Source organism: Opisthocomus hoazin, chromosome 14, assembly GCF_030867145.1.
Source record: "Opisthocomus hoazin isolate bOpiHoa1 chromosome 14, bOpiHoa1.hap1, whole genome shotgun sequence".
NCBI classification, from domain to species: domain Eukaryota; kingdom Metazoa; phylum Chordata; class Aves; order Opisthocomiformes; family Opisthocomidae; genus Opisthocomus; species Opisthocomus hoazin.
In genome coordinates this window covers 80634-101134 of record NC_134427.1, presented here as the reverse complement: position 1 = coordinate 101134, position 20501 = coordinate 80634, and the positions used below count along the sequence as shown (strand labels likewise).

The 20501-nt window shown below is 38.2% G+C and overlaps 2 protein-coding genes across 4 annotated transcripts in view; one reads left to right on the top strand and one right to left on the bottom strand.

Annotated features, from left to right (window-relative positions):
• Positions 1–5595, top strand: part of LAS1L (LAS1 like ribosome biogenesis factor) — a 44245-nt gene extending 38650 nt beyond the window's left edge. Inside the window, exon 13 of the mRNA XM_075435720.1 lies at positions 3740–5595. Coding sequence (XP_075291835.1) covers positions 3740–3830 — 91 coding nt within the window. The 3' untranslated portion in view covers positions 3831–5595. The remainder of the gene's footprint in view (positions 1–3739) is intronic.
• Positions 5596–7291: 1696 nt separating this feature from the next.
• The window catches only part of ZC3H12B (zinc finger CCCH-type containing 12B), a 32205-nt gene continuing 18995 nt past the window's right edge, over positions 7292–20501 (bottom strand). For 2 of the 3 annotated variants that reach the window (XM_075435717.1, XM_075435718.1), the window contains 5 exons: positions 18650–19424; positions 15071–15210; positions 14082–14316; positions 13886–13992; positions 7292–13342 (listed from right to left, as the gene is read on the bottom strand). In XM_075435717.1, coding sequence (XP_075291832.1) covers positions 11922–13342; positions 13886–13992; positions 14082–14316; positions 15071–15210; positions 18650–19260 — 2514 coding nt within the window. In that variant the 5' untranslated portion in view covers positions 19261–19424 and the 3' untranslated portion in view covers positions 7292–11921. The remainder of the gene's footprint in view (positions 13343–13885; positions 13993–14081; positions 14317–15070; positions 15211–18649; positions 19425–20501) is intronic. The other variant, XM_075435719.1, reaches the window with a different exon arrangement.

Genomic DNA, 20501 nt, shown 5'->3' with positions numbered 1-20501 from the left:
CTTAAATGCTGCTGCACGTGATTTCCACACACGCACACCCTTCCCTTAAAACCAGGCAATTGACTGATGCAAATCAGTGTGAATAAATGCACTGTGATGCAGCACTGGACACAATTTAAACTACTCGTAGGCATGGAATGGCCCTTGCTTAGCTTAAATTGTTCAAGATCACAGCCAATGGTAGAGGACAAATTCACAGAAACCTTTCTGTGGAAGGAAAGAACGACCTCAGTTTGTTTATTTAAAGACTTTTTTTTTAAAAAAGTAAAAATAATAGAAAGGCATCAGAAGTTTGCGGTGACCTGGTGTAGCACACTGGGTTTGTTTTCTAGAAATTCAGTCTCAGTGCAGTAGTAGAAAGGCCAGGGACAAATCTGAATTACAGAAAGCAGAGTCCTGAAAGAGCAGGAGCAAGCACACAAAGGTGATATTTCTTATCCTTGATGAAAAGGGTGTGCTAGGCATAGCAGCCAGTAAATTGTTTGAGCTGGGTCACTCTGAATTTTAAAGGTAGTTGATACTGGAATAAATTGCCCAGAGAGCTTGTGGAGTCCCTGACCTTGGAGACATTCAAAACCCAGCTGGATGTGGGCCCGGGCAGCATGTTCTAGATGACACAAGCAGGGGGATTGGACTAGACAAAAGGTTTCTTCCAACCTCAGCGATTCCCTGAAAATATCTCTGCTCATTTCTCTTCCTAATTCCTCCATAAGATGCTTGGAAAAAGCATCTGCAGTATATAGGCAATGGGACAAGCCCTTTCTAAAAGCTGTGGTCATCTTTGTCTTTCTTCAGACTTAAAGCAAATGAAGTTAATGAACTGCAGAAAGGTTTTCCTGGAGCGTGGAGTTTGACATTAATTTGGAAAAAGGGCTTTGGACAAGTCATGTAACAGAAGCAGAACTACTTGCTGCAGCCCTAATTCACCAGGTCCACAGATGAGAATGGAGCGCTTGATGATCTTATGATGCATTTTAATCTACGATGTTTAACATCGACCTGAATTCTGCCTGCTTTGTTTGAGGTCTCTGCTTCTTACTAAATAGTTCTCCGAGTCTGTAGCAAAACTTGATTACATACTGGTAAAAATAGGTTTCAGCTGACAACCTCCCTTCCCTTTTAAAGATGAACTCAATCTTGAGAGACAGTCAAGACCGCATCTCAATTCCTGTGTTTCACTTCTTTTTCTGCTTTTGTTGTTGTTTCTGGATGTTCAGAAATTTGGCAAATGTGACTTCCCTACGCTGACAGCAACAGCCTAGCTATCCACAAAGTTTTCCCCCACAAGGCTGCTGGATAAATAATTTGTAATTGTTTACTTGTTCCTGTTTTTCTGCCTGCCATTTATCACACAGTTTGGCCTCTTGTGGAACCCTTTACACACAGTTTCTCTGGTTTGCCATCAGATCTTCCCAAAGACAAGCATGCTATTTCCAAACAGAATAGCCTCAATCTCAGAGAAGCAAAATATTCAAAAAGAGCTGAATCTAGCAAAACTAGTGAATTTTGAGGCTGTTCTCCATTGTCACGTATTTAGCTGTCTTTGCAGATATACTGTTGGAAAAAACTAGTGGCAAGCAAGTGGCTGGGGGACAAAGCAACACTGATTATGGAAAAGGCACTTTCTAGCTTGAATCCCAATTAATAAAGTGCTATTACTCTGCTTGGCGATACTGTAGTTTCATCCCTCCTGAAAAGCGATTGATCTGCTCTGATGAGCTTGCTCTTGGCAAACTTCATGCAGTACAGTTAAGGGAGAGAATGATGTCAGTGTCTGTCCCCTGAGTCCCTGTCCTGGGAATGACAGCAGGTCTGTGAAGTCATGAATGATGAGGAGTGTACATCACAAGGGAGGAAAAATTATCCCATTAGCAGGCTGAATTCAGGATAGTTTCAAACAGCCAGAGGAAGACTGTTGGGTCATTACACTGGGTGTGATAGCTGGGATGTTTCTGTGTTGGCTTTGTCTGCAAGGCCTCTGGCAGTGTTTCAGCTGAACAGGGAGTGTCTGAGAGGTGTTTTGACCTTAAAGGAGAAATTATCTGTCTCTGAGGAGCTCTGAGAAGCAGCCTTTGCTATATAGCCAGTTATTCCAGTACTGAACATCTGGAAAAGGCATTGAGTTTTTTGGTATATAGCTGTAAGTTGCTATATAAATGAAACTTTCCAAACATCTCAGTCTTGTTTGCAGAAATTATTTTCTGTCTTCAGAGGTTTTTGGTTTTGTTTTAACGTGAGACATAAGTTCCTGTGATGCTAAGATGCTTTGGAAAAGTTTGCAGTTCCTTCATCCCTGGTCCCAAAAGATTGTATTATTTGATGGGTTTTCTGGTGTATGTGTGTGGTCAAATTTTGTGTTTAGTGTTGGTGTGGCAACCTCTGAAGCTTTGAATAGCTGCTGTCATCCTCAGGCAGACGTTTTGGTTTTTGTGATAAGCATATATGCTTTTCGTTTACTCCCAGTGTCAGTTTTACCTAACAGCAGGGGCAAGTTTGGCAAATAATGACCACTTGGAGACCTTTCTGAGGGTGGAGCTGCTGACATGGAATTGCTTTAGGGACTGCACCAAGCAGTTGCACCAAGATTTCAAAAATGGCATTCATCATTTAACAGTCATGGATAATGACTGGATTTTATTGTCCTGAGGATGAGATGCATAAGCAGGTAGGTGAGAGGGATGGTTAGTATCTGCTGAAGGGTAAAGACAGTAAGTAGGCAGGGAATATATTCTTACCCTGGAGGATGCTAGGTTGTAGCTAGGAGTGCATGAGCTCTCCTTGGGCATAAGGAGTATAGAAAAGTGAAAAACATGCACAGGACAACCAGATCGTTCCCTTTTTCTCCTTCACAATGTCAGATACCAGGTTTCAAGTGGATCCTTTATCAAGATTTGTTTTATTGATAAAATTTAGCTTTCACCTTCACCATTCTCATAAAATGAATAAAAATTATAAAACAAACGTCTGCCTGACCTACTTAACAGTATGGTAGTGATTTAAGTTCCTTCACATAGTAAAACTTTAGGTATGGAAAGGTTTGCATATGTTCTCCAACAGTTCTTTGAGCCTTGTGTTTGATAGTGCCGTTAAGTTTGGGAACACTATAAAATCTTATGTGTTCCTTTGTATGCTGTGTTTGCGAGTCCTTGGAACTCAGCCCTAACTGGGTGACTTTTGCGGTGAAAAGGGATTTTACGCCTGTTTGAGCCACCTTCTAAAATTAGAAATTATTTAGCAGGCTGTGGGTGTCACCAAACGACAACTGCACTAGTTTCTGTGACTTCGTTGTGAAGTGGCAGGAATGGCTAGTTTCCATGTGCAGAATGTATAGGCATTGTAACATTTGTAGCTCGTGACAGACTGTTTTCATGTTGACTGTTTGCTGCCTTAGCATTTCGCCTGGTTAGCTTGTATTCCTAGCTGCGAAGGACAGGAGGTTCAGATGAAAATGGCTGTGTGGTTATCTCTGAAGTCATGTCTCCCTCACAACTGTTAGTAACTGGTAACCTTTCCTTCGGTTTGTGCTTTGGCACCTTGGGACTGTTGCCTCTCTTGAACGAACTGAATAAAAACTAAGGATGTTCCAGCAGCTAAATATTCAGAGCTAAAATGAGAAATGACATTTTGCTTTGGAAATAAAACTTGTTAACAAGTTTAAAGTGCTATCAAAATTACTTTGGTGATGTGACCTGCTAAATCAGCTCAGTGCTTATGTGCTTTATTTCTCTTCCTCTCACAGCTCTGCAGAATTGAGTATTCCTGTGACAGGAGGATTGTTATGGACACAGAATGACTTCCATAAAATAAAAAGTGGCCTTCAACTTTTCTAAGACAGCAGAGTGCTCTGCGGCTTTCAGTATTGCACAAGTGGCATGGAAGAACTAGTAATGGTGATGGGGAAATAGCCACTCCAGGATATATATTTTTTTGTGAAGATTTGCTGACTTTCACGATCTAAAATCAGTATTTGATAAAGGTGGTGTGTTTTAAGTTCCATGTGTCTCGTTCCATGTGTTGTCTTGCTTCACCACTATCATGAACTTTCAGCTCTAGTTGATGTTTGCCAAATACAGTTGGAGTACTTCGGAATCCCTCAGTGTTTCGTAATTTTTGTCATGGTTAATAAATACAACCACCTGAAGGCAAACCTTCTGCATGGATCCTGTTTTTCCTTTCACTCAGGTATTCTGGAAACTGTCCTCTGGTCCTCAATAGCCAGACCATTGCACCCTTTCTATTTCAGTGACGCTAATACTGTCCTGTATGAGTTTGCACGATTTTACCAGGATAAAATTGTGCTACAATTTTCATCTAGCTAGGATTTCACATGAAGCTTCAGGGATCCAGCCTAGTTAGTAAAGGATAAATATAGTGCATAAATATCTTTGAAAATTTTTTTCTCACTATTTTTCTCGGGTGATAGCCTTGAGGCCACTGTTGTCTCTTTTTAATTAAAAAGTTTTCTGCTTGATGTTACTTCTATTCATGATTTTGCTGAGGTTGATAACTAATACTGTGGTCTTTGTTGAGAGCTAGTGTGATTACCGCAGAAATGGACTTGAGTACCTTCTTGGAAAGTTGTTGAGAAAAAGGACTCCCCGCTAGTTTTTTCCTAAATTCAACTTTCTTTACCTCTATTAAAGGTTCTTGGAACTTGGAGGCTTCTGCAATTACCTGTCAAAAAAGAGGAGTTTAAGCATGCATTTACTGCAGGACTCCTCAGTAAGAATGTGTTGGAGTGTATATGCTAGAGGGTAAGACAGAGCCTTTCTCTGAGTCAGTCTAATAATGCACAGTATTTACAAACTAAACAGGAGCAGGAACATGTGAGTGCAGCATGGTGAAATGGAATCTTTTTAGTTCTTTAGGGCTGACATTATGTGCTGATGTTCTGCAGAAAGAGATACAGAAAGGGATACACAACTTCAGCAGTACATTGAATAGGACTGAATTGCAAGTTTAGAACAGCATCTTCATGCATGCTTTGGGCTGGCTCTCAAATAAAGGCTTAGCTAAATGTCCATAATGTAAGCATTATTTTTATTCTAATTTTTTGTCATCCTGTTCTACTGCAGTTACTCTTTACCAGACAGCTAGAAGTTGTTTAAAATGGAAGACAGATTGTACATTTCCTTCTCTAAAAACAAGCAGTGCTAATACAAAAGAAAACAAATTTCTTTTTCTGTTAGGAGGGATTTTTCATGTGAGCCCTTCCCCTTTCTAGTATTTTTAGAAATGCCTCCTTTTACCCAGCAATTCCTCAAGCTTATTTAGGAAATTTCGAGTGAAGAGAATTTGTTCTTTTATTACTGTATTTGCTAGAGCATGAAATGACTTACTGTATTTGGTACTTCTGAGGTCTGTCAATGCAAACAAGCGTAACAATTCAACAAGGAAAGTGTGATGCTGGCAAATCCTGTGCCATATGTAACCTTTTTCCCATTTGGTAATGGTTTACTTGGTAAAATCATGTGCTACTATAGTTTCTTCATCAGCTGTTATTACTGCCCTGTGCATCTGCCTTTACCCACCTAGTGAATTGTGGAATACAAATCCTGGGTTTATGATCTAATTGCAGAGTCAAATAAAATAGTTACATCCAGTGTTGTGGATGACTTGTAGAAAAGCTTTAAAAAAAGAATACCAAGACTTGAGAAGCCATAGTAACGGCATGAATTTTAAACAGTGTTACTGGTGGGGGAGGAGGGGAGCAGGCTTGAAACAAAGTTAAAAATAAAAAAAAAGTATGTTGGGAATTGGTGGAATAAAGAAACATAAATGTTTTGATTTTTAAAAAATGAAGAAGGGGCTTCTACTCAAACAACAAAAGTGCAAAACCTAGACAATTATGTATTGCTCTGTTCAGGACTAGGAAGCTTGGTGTTTGATATGATTAATTTACAGAGTAACAATTTTGTAAGGTACTTTCCCAAGTACCTGGGAAATGACAATGTTACTATGAATAATGCACAACAAATGCATAGATAACCTTAACATTTAAAGCCAATCAGTTCAAGTGACTTAAAAAAAAGCAAGCAAGTAAACAGTTACTGTATTTGGTACTTCTGAGGTCTGTCAAGGCAAACATGACAGTTCAAAAAAGAAAGGGTGATGCTGGCAAAATACTGTGCCACATATAATTTTTTTTCCCCTTTGGTAACAGTTGAGTTGGCAAAAGTTGTTTTCAACATGCTAATTACTTCCTTGCCTAGAAGCATATTCTGAGTGGAGATTTATATATTGATATATTCCTAAATTACTTGATTTTTCCTTTGCAATGGGCAGGACTTCTCAAGACTGCTTTCTTCCTGTGAATTGCTCCAGACAGACTTTTACAATCTGAAAAAACATCTCCAAAGGGAAGCTATAGAAAGAATTGGAGAGAGAAGCTGGGACTGTATAGAATAAATAATGCAAACAGGAATTGCAGAGGAAGTTAAGGCCTGGGTCCACTGCTATTGTGACCTCCCCCTTTTGGCTTTTGCCTCTTTCATTTCAACGTAAGTAATTGGACAGAGCAGTGGAACCTTATTAGGATAACTCGTTCTGGCTATTCAAGGCTTTAATATTTTGTTTTCTCACTCCCAACGGCAGCTACTCTGACAAGGACTTCAGCTCTACCCAGAAGCTACAGTTTTGGGGAGAAAACTGGAACAGTAAAAATACCCTGTGGAATCTAATTAGTACTTGTTTTCAGGAGTGGTGTACTTCAGGATGTAAATTAAGCACAAAGGGACTGGGATTAGGAAAAAGCAACTTTGCAATACAGGTATTTTATTGGTTGATTGGTTTTGTGCTGCCTTCTGAATCACCTGGTTCCTGGCCATTGTGAGAGCAAAGTGGTAAGTAACAGTGAGAAGTTCAGGCAAGTCCAGGCAGAGATGATCTTTGTATACAATTTTCCTTTCATTAGCTTTACTTCCCCGCTGCCCCCCCCACCCCCGCCCAACAAGTTAAAGCAGTTTGAGTCAAAGCAATGGCAATAAATGACGTTGTATCACCTCCCCCATAGTAAGGGAAATGATTACGTTTAAATAGCAAAAGAAAATTTGTGTAATACAGATTGACAAAGGGACCTAAATAGTAAAACTCTTGTCCTATCTCTTCACAGATTTAAGCACAGATGGAAAACCTGAGCATTATGTATGACTTCAGAATCCAGGTATTTTTCAGTAAATCAGCTAAAAATACTGAGAAATAATTTGGACAGACCATAACAGCTGTTTTGGACAAAACAGCTCTTTGGGGCTCTTGCCTAAAGACGGTTACAAAATAAAAAGCTAGAAAAAAATAATGCAATAGCTCCCAGTTTTATTAAATAAGCAAATTTTTTTATATAAAGTATAACATGGTTCATATTATAATTGTGCAAACCTCTTACACAGATCGGGGGGGGGGACAGACGACAAGTAATAGCCTATATATTTCTTTTAGTTTTTTTTCTCAATTCTTTTTAATACATTTACAGCCCTTTAAACACCACAGACCAAAATCATATTGTATAATGGCTCTTCAAAGGCTAACCAAACATTGGCGTGAGAATAATTTAAGTGACGGTGCACTGGTATTTTTCCAGTTGAAATATTGCAAGAAATACAGTTAAATAAGGGCTCTGTCACACAGACACACTATGGGTACATCAGAGGAGAACTAAAGCTGAACACTCACCATAGAAATAATAGTGACAGCTCTAATGATCTGCCCACTGTGAGTCCTGTAGTACTAATGCTTCAGGTAAACTTTTGGCAAGTCAAGATAAAGTAGTATTTCAAGTCTGTGGAGCAAAGTCGCACAGAAATGATGTGTGTTCCTACTCTTTAACATGAGTTTTTAAAGTTACTATAGTCAAAATAATGTCACTTGAAATGTTCCTGTTTGTGGTTTGGTGTACTTCACAGGTATACATGCACGTCACCAAATATTTTTTAACAATTTTTTTTGTTTCGACAGATTCTGACTTTTATCATTAGGAATCTCAGAATGCTAAAATTCACAATTTGAAGCAAACTGGCATTGAAAGTATGTAGGGGAGAACTCATCTAGACAGATGTTTTGGTTTTGTTTGGGTTTTTTAATGAGGATCCTTCTGCTTGTTCTAAGCAACCCTACCCACATCTTCTGTTTTGAAATTTACAGTTAAAGCGTTCTTAGAAAAGCTAAACAGACTCATGCTAGTGAATGAATTACGTGCAGCAGCAACTAGAGCAGTGCACGCTTATTACTACAGAGATTCACGAATACCACATACTGGTTTAACATCCATTTTCACTCATTTTGTCATTAAGACTTACATTATATTTGGGTCAACCAAAAAAACCCAAAGAGATTTATAAAATTTTACAACAATTAAACAGTAATGTTTAATTCTACAAATGAATAAAGCCAACTACTGCAGCTCAATACGACAACAGGACTAACAGTAGTGAAATCATCTGTATGTACAATTTAATATATTACTGACGTAATTCTTACAAAAAACCCATTAAATAACTTAGACTGACATCCCATAAAGCATTTGACTTTTGATTCATATATTTAAGGTTATACACTTTTAAGTGACAAATTACGTGAAAGCAATATAGCTAAAGATGAAAGATCAGTAAATCAGAACTCCCAGAGAACGCTCTGGCCCCAGTAAAGCACTAAAGCCTACTGCTTAACTCTTGCCGATTTCAGTAGGCTAGAATTTTACTTTTTCCCCCCTCATCTAGAATTGCAATTTCGTGGGTTTTATTAAAACACAGTTTCTAGAACTGTTCTCTTACAGTTTTAAAAACATTTAAATACCAGGCTCTCAAAAAGAGCATTTATACAAAGGCTTATATTTACAATATAGACAGTTATGATCAGGTGTTAATAAGATAAGATCAACTCTTCCACGTAAGAAGAAATCTAAGCTTAGGCGCTGAAGATTAATGAATGTGTCAGTGTTTTGAATTGGCTTGTAAACATATCTGAAAAACAGATGTGGATGACTGAATTATCACTTAAAGTAGTTGACTAGGAAAGACTACCTCACATACAAAAGTTTCGCTACCTCTGAGGAGGACTAAACAAGCACAAAATTTGCAAATTATTTCCTCAAGGCTACACTGCCCATTCTGTAATCCTGTGCACAATGCTAACAGTTTCTTAGAAAAAGACAAGTTGCCTTCAAAGTGCCTTAGGGAAATAGTATGCTGGGTTTGTATTGGCATAGCATTCCCATTGTTTAAAAAGGAATTATTCTATCAGTAAGACAAAAGTTAGTGAAAATTAAAATGATTAGACAGATCCTACAAAAATGAGTATCTCCATAAACCACCCAACACTTCATACAGAAATTTCTGCTCAGTTTTCCACATTAGCAAACATCAAAAACACCTACTAAATCTCTATTAAAACAGCTTATCTTTATAATTGGAGAAAAAGGGAACAAACATGTTTTCTACATACAAATATTTAATTCCATGCAAGATGGAAAATGAGAGTGCACAATAAACTTCATTTTATACCTAAATAATTTATAAATTAATCCGTTAAGAATAAAGCAGGGTCTATAGCAATTATATTGTTACATTTTAAACACATGCAGATGAGTTAACAGCAACATTTTTACATAAAGTCTAGTGCAAGAATGTGTCTGCTTAATAAATAGACCAAAGATAACTATGTAATGCTTCCAGGCGTACACACAGTATCTGTGCACATAATAAACTGGTTCTGAAAAGTTGTCCTTGTTTGTCTATAAACTACAAGTGCCCATTTTAAATAAAAAAGATCCATAATTACTCATGGGCTACTTCCCTGTGACACATGGTGTCACAAACATTGTGGTGAAAATGTAATACTGAAGTTAATCTAGAGATTATTTTTTTTATACACAGTTTTTATACAATCAAGAAAAAGAGATACAATTTGTATCAACAAACAAAAGGTCATTTCTGGTTATTTGAGGCATTGCTCTCAGCTGCTTATACCATGCAAGAGAAGAGAATAAGAATTAATTGCAAATCAAAAATATAAAATGCTGGTTAGTAAGAAATGTTTTTGAAAACTGGTCAAGAGTTAAGTCTGGTTTCCCCAACTATTATAAATGTCTGAAGATTTATTTTTGCCCCATTAACAGAGACAATAACCAACTAATTAAAACATGAGTTATTTTTAAAAACCAAGTGTAAATACAGAATCACCTTCAAATTTACTCATTTTAAATACATAATGAGATGGTCATTATATAGGTTACCTGTACCAACACAAGAATATTTATCCTGTGTGAAATGATACGGTTATCAAATACCAGTAAATTAACTGTAGTTGCACCTGTAATTGTGGTTTGTTGTTGGTTTGTTGGTTTTTTTTGGTTTTTTTTTTTAATCCAACAGGAACATATTTTTCACATGATAAAGAGCCCACAAGATATTTTGAATCAAACCAACCATTACAGTAACACAAGCAGAGGAAATTATAGAACTCTGTTCCTCAGACAAACAGATAACTAGAAAGCAGCATGCAAGCCATTATCAAAACACCAGAAACAACCCTGACTGCAGCCTCACGTTCCGTGTGTTTCACAGTAAGAAACATTTAGGCAGTGTCACACCTTCTCATGAAGAAACAAAAGGCCATGAACCAGGCCTTCTCAACTTTCATGAAAAAAACTACAGTAGAAGTCAACAAGTCCTAGCTCGAGACATATCGAGTTAGTAATGGTTTGAAATGTTGAAATATACAATGGATTCAAAAAAGGGCGTCCAGTCAGTGCAGCTTAAAAAACAATAAACGCCTCTTTTGGAGACATTTAGCTACAAAGGTTCCCACCCTGAGCAAGATACCAGTTGCGCAAACAATGCCACACAAAATTATCTCACCTTTTGAAACAGGAACTCTAAAAGCCTTCGTGAGGCAAATGTACACCTTTGCGTGGATCTGAAGAGCAAAAACAAGGCTAGCTTTGCCACAAACCCAAACTGTAGCATCTCTTTTCAAGAAGCAGCCTTCTTCCCCCCCTCCACTCCCTTCTCAAGCTGACCTTGTACAGCAGCCTTGTATGTTAGGCTCACTCAAAGCCCATCCTTGCCCCCAGAGGAAGGGCTGTAGTTAACTGATCAACTTCCATGTTAACACTCAGTTTCCACTGCTTCAGCTGGAGTAATCTAATTTACATAAAACTGACAATTTCAGCTTGTCTAGTCATCTGGCCAGCAGCTGCTTACTGCACAGTTGAAAGGCAGTTCTTAAGAGAGAAGCTGCAGTTAAAACTTCTTTTAGTTTATTGAATGGCGCTCACGCCTTTACGCTCCTTAACGTTTTGGTCCTAACTTAATAAAGTACTTGGCCTCTGTTGGATTAAGCCAACGTATTGAACAATGTGATAGATACTCACACTCTTGGGGAACAGTTTTGAAATTTAAGTACCAACAACAATATTGACATTCAAAAGCAGAAATCTGTTTCTTCCTTTTACGGATTACTTTTTAATTTTTGTCAAGTTTACTTCTTCTTCAGTATGCCAGTATGCAGTGTCAAATGACAAAGCTGAAACCCTAAAAGTCACCTGGGTGTGTATAGAGCATACTTTTAAAGGCCGATTAGGTATTTATAAGCAAATTGAAAGTGTACACTAATACATGCACTATAATTGCTAACAATAATTTTGTAGTTTGAGACTGAATGTGACATTGTAGTTCTTAGTGAGCTATCCATGCAGCAAGGTATGCATTTCCTATAAAATACTATTAAAAATCCCTATATTTAAAATCTTAAAATTTACAATACAATCAACTCTTACATAGCGCCTCAGCATATACATGATTGCTACCATGTACAGAATTTTATACTATCTTAGAAAATATTTACAATAGATTGGCCCCTTTATTTAAGTTTTCCTCTAGGTCCTATATGCTGTATAGTTTCATTTATCCAAAAGAGGCTGTAATGCTTTAACGCCCTGTTCTTAATTTGGCAACAATCATAGCTGCCAGCTGTTGTGCATCTGTCATGTGAGGATTCTTCTCCATCACAGAAAGGACAACGCTTGGAGGGAAAATATTGCAGAGATTCTTGTATGTTTGATACTGATGTTCTGGGATGATATGTGGTTCCCGTGGCTCACCACATATCCCAATCCACGGATTTCTCCAGATTTGCTCCATCTTTTCAGGCATGCTTCTTACCATTACAGGTTCATAACATGGCTGCATGAGGTTATTACTCAATGGATACGAGTGATAAGTGTAAGAGTCTGATGCACACGGTAGTGGATCCCAGCTAGCATGCTGCTCTCGACAGAGAGGTGGTCTTCTCTGCCTTGTAGGGTTACTTTCATAAAGCCGTGAGTCAGAAATGCTGTCCATTCTTGTCATGACCAAGGCACGGCTTGGTTGTGCAGTTGATGGATGAACATTCTGAGGCACAGGGTATTCTCCTGGACAACTGGACCGCGCTCCAATAACTGGATGCTGGGCATGTAGCCCTAAGTGGGAAACTGACTGTTTGTGAAGGGATTGCTTAGGCTCTTCAGTTCCATAACTCTGAACTCTATTTAAGGCTTCATGGTAACCATGGGAAAAAGGCTGAAGACGAGTTTGCGATGACAGTCTGTGGATCTTCACATTGTCTTCTGGACTGGCATCTGCTACACCCAGATACAAGTCATTGTAAGAGGAATAAGAATCATTACTTGTATGGCTTAAGCAACTGTCAGGACAGGGACTTGAGTTTCTAGAATACATCCCCTGGTCCATATCAGCCCCGTAATAATCTGTGTTACGGATACTACTTATGCTCAAGTTGGAGAAATCACTGAGTAAGGAGTAATAGCCATGGTCCCCCAATGATTCATATTTGGGATACTGGTCAGTATAGCTAACTGAGGTGCCATGGCTATTGGTGACTAGTATAGGAGGATATTGCACACTGGACATATGTTCCAGTGAGGATTTCTGATGCATGAACTGTGAGGAACCTGGCACCGGACTGCTTGCAGAACGAGTATTTAATGCACCAGCTGCATGGCTTTTTGGTGGAGGGAGCGTTGGTACACTTAATGCAGAAACCAGAGACGGGACAGAGCTGGCCTCGGACTTCCGGGCTACTGATAACTTTTCCTCAGGCTCCACAGCCACTGATCTAATGCTTGGATCTGACTGACGTTTTGGGGCAATGCGTTTCACTTCAGAACTGATTTCTCCTTTGGAGCTGGATGGCCCTGTGCCACATTTGGCCAAGGCTCCCTCACTCATAGTTTTCACAGCAGATAATTTGGCACTTATTCGAAGTTCATCCGCTACTGACCTTTGAGGCTGGTTTGCCCGTTCTGGGTGGTAATATTTACATTTGTGCCCATAGGTGCACTTTTTACCTGGAAGAAAAGTGTTTTCAGGTTAAATAAACCAAAAACTAGTCAATGCCACCAGTTGCTATCTTTTTTCTTTATGTCTTTTACCACTTCTCAATACTAACATTTCTATATTAACCCTCTAAGGAATAATTGTATATACTGTATATACAGGCAGTCACAGACTCTGCTACCTGTATCCACATATATCACTGCATCAAGGGCAAGACACATCGCTTTTCCTACTGGCTCATGATCTCAATACTGACAACATGTTCAATGCTTTATAAAACAAAACAGCTCTAATACAGTTTGTATAGTCATGAATCTCCTTCCTTGAATAAAACCAGAAGAAAATACCAAAAAGCTGTTACCCACAATGTACATCTTGTAATCCTTCATCTTCTGCTACATTGTTTTTATTAATATGTGTATGAAGGATATGGATAAAGTGCTCGGATAGTAACACGAAAAATGGCTTCCACCCCCAGTAATGAAAAGATGTTAATTAATTGCTTGCTTCACCCACCTTTGAATACAACAAATCAATCTGACTTAGGGACTTACCATAAGGACACGGTTGTTTCTTATGTTCAGGAATAACTGGCCTTTTCCTTAAGAAATTTTCAAGGCTTGGACCATGGCGTCCTAAAGGATCATCAGGAGGCATAAATCTAAGGGGAAAGAAATGAAATGTGAATTTCAGTTTTTACTGAAGATTCTGAATTAGCAAATTCCCTTACTTTTGAAGAAAAAAACATACTTGTCATTGACAAAAGAATACATTAGCAGCCGCTCCTCTATGAACTTCTTCCATTCTGGTTTTTCATTTTGAAGATCCCGATAGTTGTCATTTGATACAATGATGCCATCTGAGTCAAAAGCAAGTTTTACTATGAATCGATCATCATAGCAAACTACTCTTCTTCCCTGAACTCTTCGAGATGGAGTGAAAACAAGAATTTTTTCTTTCTCCAATTTACGTAAGATTTCTTGATCTGTAAAATAATTTCAGTTGAGCAGCTTTTTAAAAAGTTTTAAAAGAACGAAATGCAGCCTTTGAAAAATGAAACTTCTGGCCTCTTTTCTGACAAAGTGTTTTGTAATTATGTTCATATACAGTCCCCATTATCATTAAAAAATAGACAGATTCAGAGTGCCATTTTATTTCTGAGGTTTCAAAGCACTGGGTAAATATTCAATATTTAAGCTTCATTACCACTCTGCTCCTCTGTAATCAATCATGTACCTTTACTGAATCTTCCTGAACATGTCAAGAACTCAGTTATGACTGTACTACAATAGCCTTGACAGCCTAGAGGAAAAACATAAGTACTTTCCACGGGTCTAAACACATACTGCCTCTTCAGTGTTCAAGATAATCCTACTAAATGAGTCCCTGGCCTGATACTACTTATTTTATACTCACCCAGCAACTAAGAATCGGTTCCTATATGCTTAACAATGTTTGCTAATGGGAAAATTATGACTACTACTTCTCAAAAGTGTTGAAACAATCCAGTGATGTTACAAAAAAACCCAGCGTTGTTTACAAGTGCAGATACTTAAGTGCTTGTCTCCTCACCAGAGAAACTGCTGTGTTTTCAAACAAACAGTTGAGTGCAGCATCATCGTGCAACCACATGCACAGTCCAGTATGTAGTACCCATCAGAAAGATGACACGGTTGTGTCTCAATGCAATACTTTTTTTCTTTTTAACCAAGGGGTCAAAGAAAATGTTGATCTGTTACCTGTAATTGGTGCATCAGGTCGAGACTGTTCTTTTCTCCATGCAGGTACAAACACAGTGATATCTTTATGTCCTTTTTCCAGAAACCAATCAACAGCTAGTTGAATTCCCCGACAGGAAAATCCTTCTTTATTTCCATGGCTGAAGAACATGCAAAAGTTTTAGAAACAGCAAGGACAAAAGTTACATTTGGTTATGTGTTTTTGTTGTGGTGGTGGTTTTGTTTGTTTGTTTGCTTGTTTGTTTCTTCTAAAGTTGCCATGGTCTAAGGACATAAGGGAAGCAAAGTCTGTAGAGAGATGTAAACCTTTTCATTAGACCAGTTTACATAATTGGAAAAAGACAATTGTCCAGAGCTATTCAGCCATCAGATTACACCAACACTGCTACTTAAAACTCTAGAATGGTGAAAATTTCAATCCCAAAAGCAAGAACAAATAAACATAAAGTTTTCCCGCTTTTGCATTTTATTAGCTGAGCTAATGAAAAATATCACTTTCCCCAACAAATCGTGCTTACCTTAAATAATACCATAAAAAGGTTATCAATAACAAGAAAGGAATGAATTAACAATGCTGGCTGTTATGGGTGACAGGTGCTTTTAAGCAACTAGATGAAAAAAAAAGTTTCTCTAATACTAACTGTTTTGCACTTGTTCTTAGGACTTTTTAAGGGAAAGAAAAACTTCTCTCAAAGTCATTTCAGCCCCAACCCCCATCAAAAATTTGTCTTCTGAACACACAGAGATCTCTAAAACAGCACACAATTCAGATAAAGGAGTTTAATTTTTTAAATGGCCTAAGAAGTTTCTGCAAAGGAAAAAATAAATTATTTACAGGTTTGATAGAAACTAAGTAGAATCTTAACCATGAATCTTAATTCAGTCTACCTCATGGGTGCACCTAGCTTGATTTCTAAACATGGAGTGAACTAAAGAATCTGGTTTTAAAGCCTCTCAGGAGACATGTTGTTTAGGAATGCCTGAGTAATACATAAACCCATCTATAAGAGAAGATGATGACATTTAATTATAATATCCTTAGTAGTCAGTCTACACAGGTAAGAGAGACACACAGATCTTTGCATTATGGCTGGATTTCATATTTAGATTCAAGCCAACATTTTCTTTGTTTGAAAACAAAGCCCTTTTTTCAACAACAACAAAAAAAAACAACCACCACCCCCAAACCAAGCCTCTTTGTTACACTTTGGCTATTGCACTTGAAAAGGGTAGACTAGTAAGTCAATGCTATGCTCCTTCATGCATACTCTTCAAAATGTATTAATTCAATCCCTCCCCCCCCCCCTTTCTCAACACAGCTACAATTTTTCACCAATTGTCATAGGAGTGATGCTGCCCAGTTACTTTGGCACCCACCATTCATTATTTCTGAAGAGACTTCTATACTAATTTGTGAAGGAAATTAATTAGTTTCTTCAAATCATTCCATCCATTGCAAAAGGTGCTGACTGAATCACATCGGTGATGCCATAATGAGGAATGAGATCCTCACCACGAAAAAGTGAGTCAGGGAAGGTTACAGAACACTGTAAGGGCAGGGGAGGCCATGCGCACCAATGACACTCTCGATTAGAAAAAAACCCCAAGGGGCTTAAGTAGCAGTGCTGGGCAGAAAACACAGGAGAGGACTCTTCTATAGCAGCCCTGAAGCACGTGGGCAGTCCACGCAGCTGGCTGTAATTAAGCAGGCTTTGTGGCACTATGTAATGCTAGGTAATCCTCCCACTACTTAAAGCGGCTGGCATTTGACTGTACAGAAAGTGGCATCCAGCTGCTGCACCATCCTGTTTGAAGCTGTTATGGCTGTGGAGCACCCCCCAAAACTGCTTACTCCAGGAAAATTTCAATACTGAAAATGGAAATGGGTCCATTTTCTATATAAGAACCTTTCAGTTACAACATACACATTTTACTGTAAAGACAGTGCCTCCATTTGCATCACCAATAATGGCAGTATTTTTAAGCACGGAAAGTGTATGATCCTTGCATTTTTCAGATATTCTCAGTCTGTAGAGCAGATGCTTCATAATTAAAGAGATTTTTTCATCTTATTAAAATTGTCTTTAGCATTATTCTACGGATGATCATTCAAAATTTTACTTCAATGTTGTTGTTATTATTATTCTAGAACAACATCACAGATTACTGGAACATAAAATATGCTTGCTCTTCCTGGTCTCAAAATGTTACATGAGCTAACCCTGAAATAGACCAAAGGCAGACAGATCTAATACAATCTGTATAACTAAGGTCTATGGATCACCAGCGTAGTACAGAAGCCACAATTGCTAAAGAATTTTTCTGTAGATTTTTGTACATTTCAGATTTTACAGAATTTAATATCCTTTTAAACTTTCAGATGCACGTGTATTTTGTTATGAGTTGGACTCGATGATCCTTATGGGTCCCTTCCATCTTGAGATATTCTGTGACTCTATGATTGTATAAATACAGCATCAGTTCTAAGCTATGCAATAAGAGTATGCACACACTTTTCTCCAGTTGTTGCCACATTATGGAGTAACAAGCAGTACAGAGACTGCAAATTCAACAGGCACAGAAAAAAATGAAAGAATAAAGTTAAATCCAATATTGGTGATGTTGCTTTACAGAAACGTCTTTTGGATTGATGTAACCACAACTTGGCACTAGAAAATCCTGTATATAAAATACTTCTGTAGAATTTGGGGGTGTTTATGTATTTCAGAACTCATGAGTACTCAATACACCTATAAAAATCTGAATTTTCTAATAGATTGAAAAGAAAAACTCAGATCACAAATTCATCTAGGGCAGAAAGCTGATACTAAAGGAAATCTATTGTGCAAACTGCCTGAAGAAATCTTGATATCACTGATCACTAAACAGGCTGTTTAAAGATCTTCCTCATAGAAAATCATGCTTTCTCAACGATAAACAAATCATTTGCTATCTGAACTGTGTACTCTACTGACATGCTTGAAAGTGGCATGGGGCAGAAACCTCTTGAGTTAGTGTTGACTCAGGCAGCCAAGTCCACATGTGTGCACACGTCTGAAATTTAAAGCACCCTAGCTGTGTGAGTAGGCACAGCTAAAGCTCATGCTTATCCCTGTACTGACACAGTTAAACTGTTTCGAATTCTGAGCAGGCTTGATCAGCAGGAGCTCAAATACCCTGAAGTCCACTGCGTATCATCACTATACACTGCAAATAATTTTAGAAAGAACCAAGTTTTCCTCCCCTATTTGGTTGCCTCTGGACATTGGAGAAAAGTAATTTTCAACATTGTTCAATTAAACCCATCCACACAAAAGCACATTACAGCTAGATTGCTAGAACAAAAGATTTGAGGGGAGAACTTGGTTTGAAAAGGGGGGGAGGGGAACTGGAATACGGATTACATATAAAGGAGTAACAGCATAATTAAAATACTGGACTAAAGAGTTAATAAGAAAATACGTATTATCAGTGTAAATATACTACATGACTTAAAATGACTTTGCCATCAATATTGTTTTTTCTTGTAAATGTTTTAGTGATGTATTCTTTTCAAAGTGTTGTAACAGGCAGACCCACCTCATAGCCACATTACTTCCATCAATGACAATTGGCCTCAAGTTATCACTGTTATCCACAACTTCATCTTCAAGTGACAATTCAGGGCTTGCTATTTCCTTTGGGCAAGGGCCTCTTGGCACCAGAGTACTAGGGGTACTGCTGGCACTGCTTTGTCCCTCTGATTCACTTTTGTTGCCAAGTCTCACAAGCTCTGCCAGAACATCATTGATGAGTGCATCTGCTCCCAATTTATTCAGTACAGCCTGGATCTGATCTCCTGCATACCCAAGCTTTAAAGCAAAATCCATTTTAGCTTGGTATTCCTTGTCCAAATTTGTTTTGCATTCGTCTAGCTTCAAGTCTTGTGTGATACTGCTCTGTGAAAAACTTGGGCGATCCAAACACGGGGACCGACAGAGTGGCCGATGTGGTTTAGTGGAAACCTCTTTTTCTCTCCACTGAGTATTGCTACAACTGCTTCTGAAATAAGGTTGCTCAGGTTCACTTTCTGAGCTCGTCCATTCCTCAGATTCAGCACTGCATTCCCCAGCATCTTGTTCCACATTTCTGTCTTCTCTGGAGTGCCTCTTCTCCATTTTCAGCTTCCCTACCATAGACCAGGCCGTCATCACGTTCAGCTTCCAGCCAAAGAGCTCAGTTCTCTTTCATTTCCAAAGCCACCTGGAATTCATACTCAATCGCATCGTGTTGGCCAATTAAAGGTTTACACAAGGCTGTAGTTAATTTGCCTTGTTTACTATGTTCTGGCATAAACACCATCAACATGAAGTTCCTTAAAAAAAAAAATAAAAAATTAGCTTTTGACAAATTCTGCAAAATACTCAACTACAATGATTTTGTTTACAAGTCAGTAGAGGTCCCTAGTCATTCACATTTCTGTGTAAAAATTGATCATAATAAAGCATATAATTATGTTGTCTCTTTAATCACAAATTAAACTTTCTTTCCCTCCCCCAGTTACTCTACACACAAAAAAAATTACACTTCCCACACAATAAACTTACAGCTGGAATTAATGCATTGAGTAGCTTAGTAATATTTAAAGATAATAAAACAGAAAAGGGTGACCCACCATGTTCACCAGAAACCTGTCTTTACAGCCCTCTACTGCAGGAAAAGCCTGTCTACATCAGGAACCACTGTGCGGATTTGCACTATGCATAAAATTTAACACAAACCATTTCAGTCTCTTTCAGTAAGGGTTTACTATCAGATCTGACAAGTTAAATTTACTGCAAGCTGGCTGCTAGACATGCAAAGGTCAGTAACAAGAAGATGCACAAAGGTTCTACACGACAACCATGTCATGTTCTGTTTACTGTACCTACAGCACTGAAAATTCCAAAATCAAGGATGAGTATGACTGCATTTTGTCAGACAGACAGACACTCATAATTCTTGTCTTATACCACAAGAAAATTTGTTCAAGGAATTCTAGTGAGACATCTGACAAACCAGAAGATTCAAGTGACCTGTGAAGGGCTGAACTGACGTCATATAGCTGCTGAAAAATAGTTTTTAAAAGGAAATGCACCTATAGCAGTGCATGTTTTAAACAAAATGGTAAACTAAGAACTAGACATAAATGCAGGTAACTGGAGAAAATTACCAAAGTAATTAGCTAGAGGCCTATTTTCAGAGAGCTGCAAGTCCCATTTTCCTCTTCCTTATAAAACAGCAGACCTCAGAATGCAGGACTCAGTGTGAGTAACAAAAAAACCCGATGCGATAGTCTTGAAGAAACCGTTTACTTTAAATCCACTTTCTCCTTTTGATAAATCTTGCTTTTGTTAAAGTCACATCTTTTAGATGTAACTACAGACAAAGAGAAGAAAGACTGAACGACAGA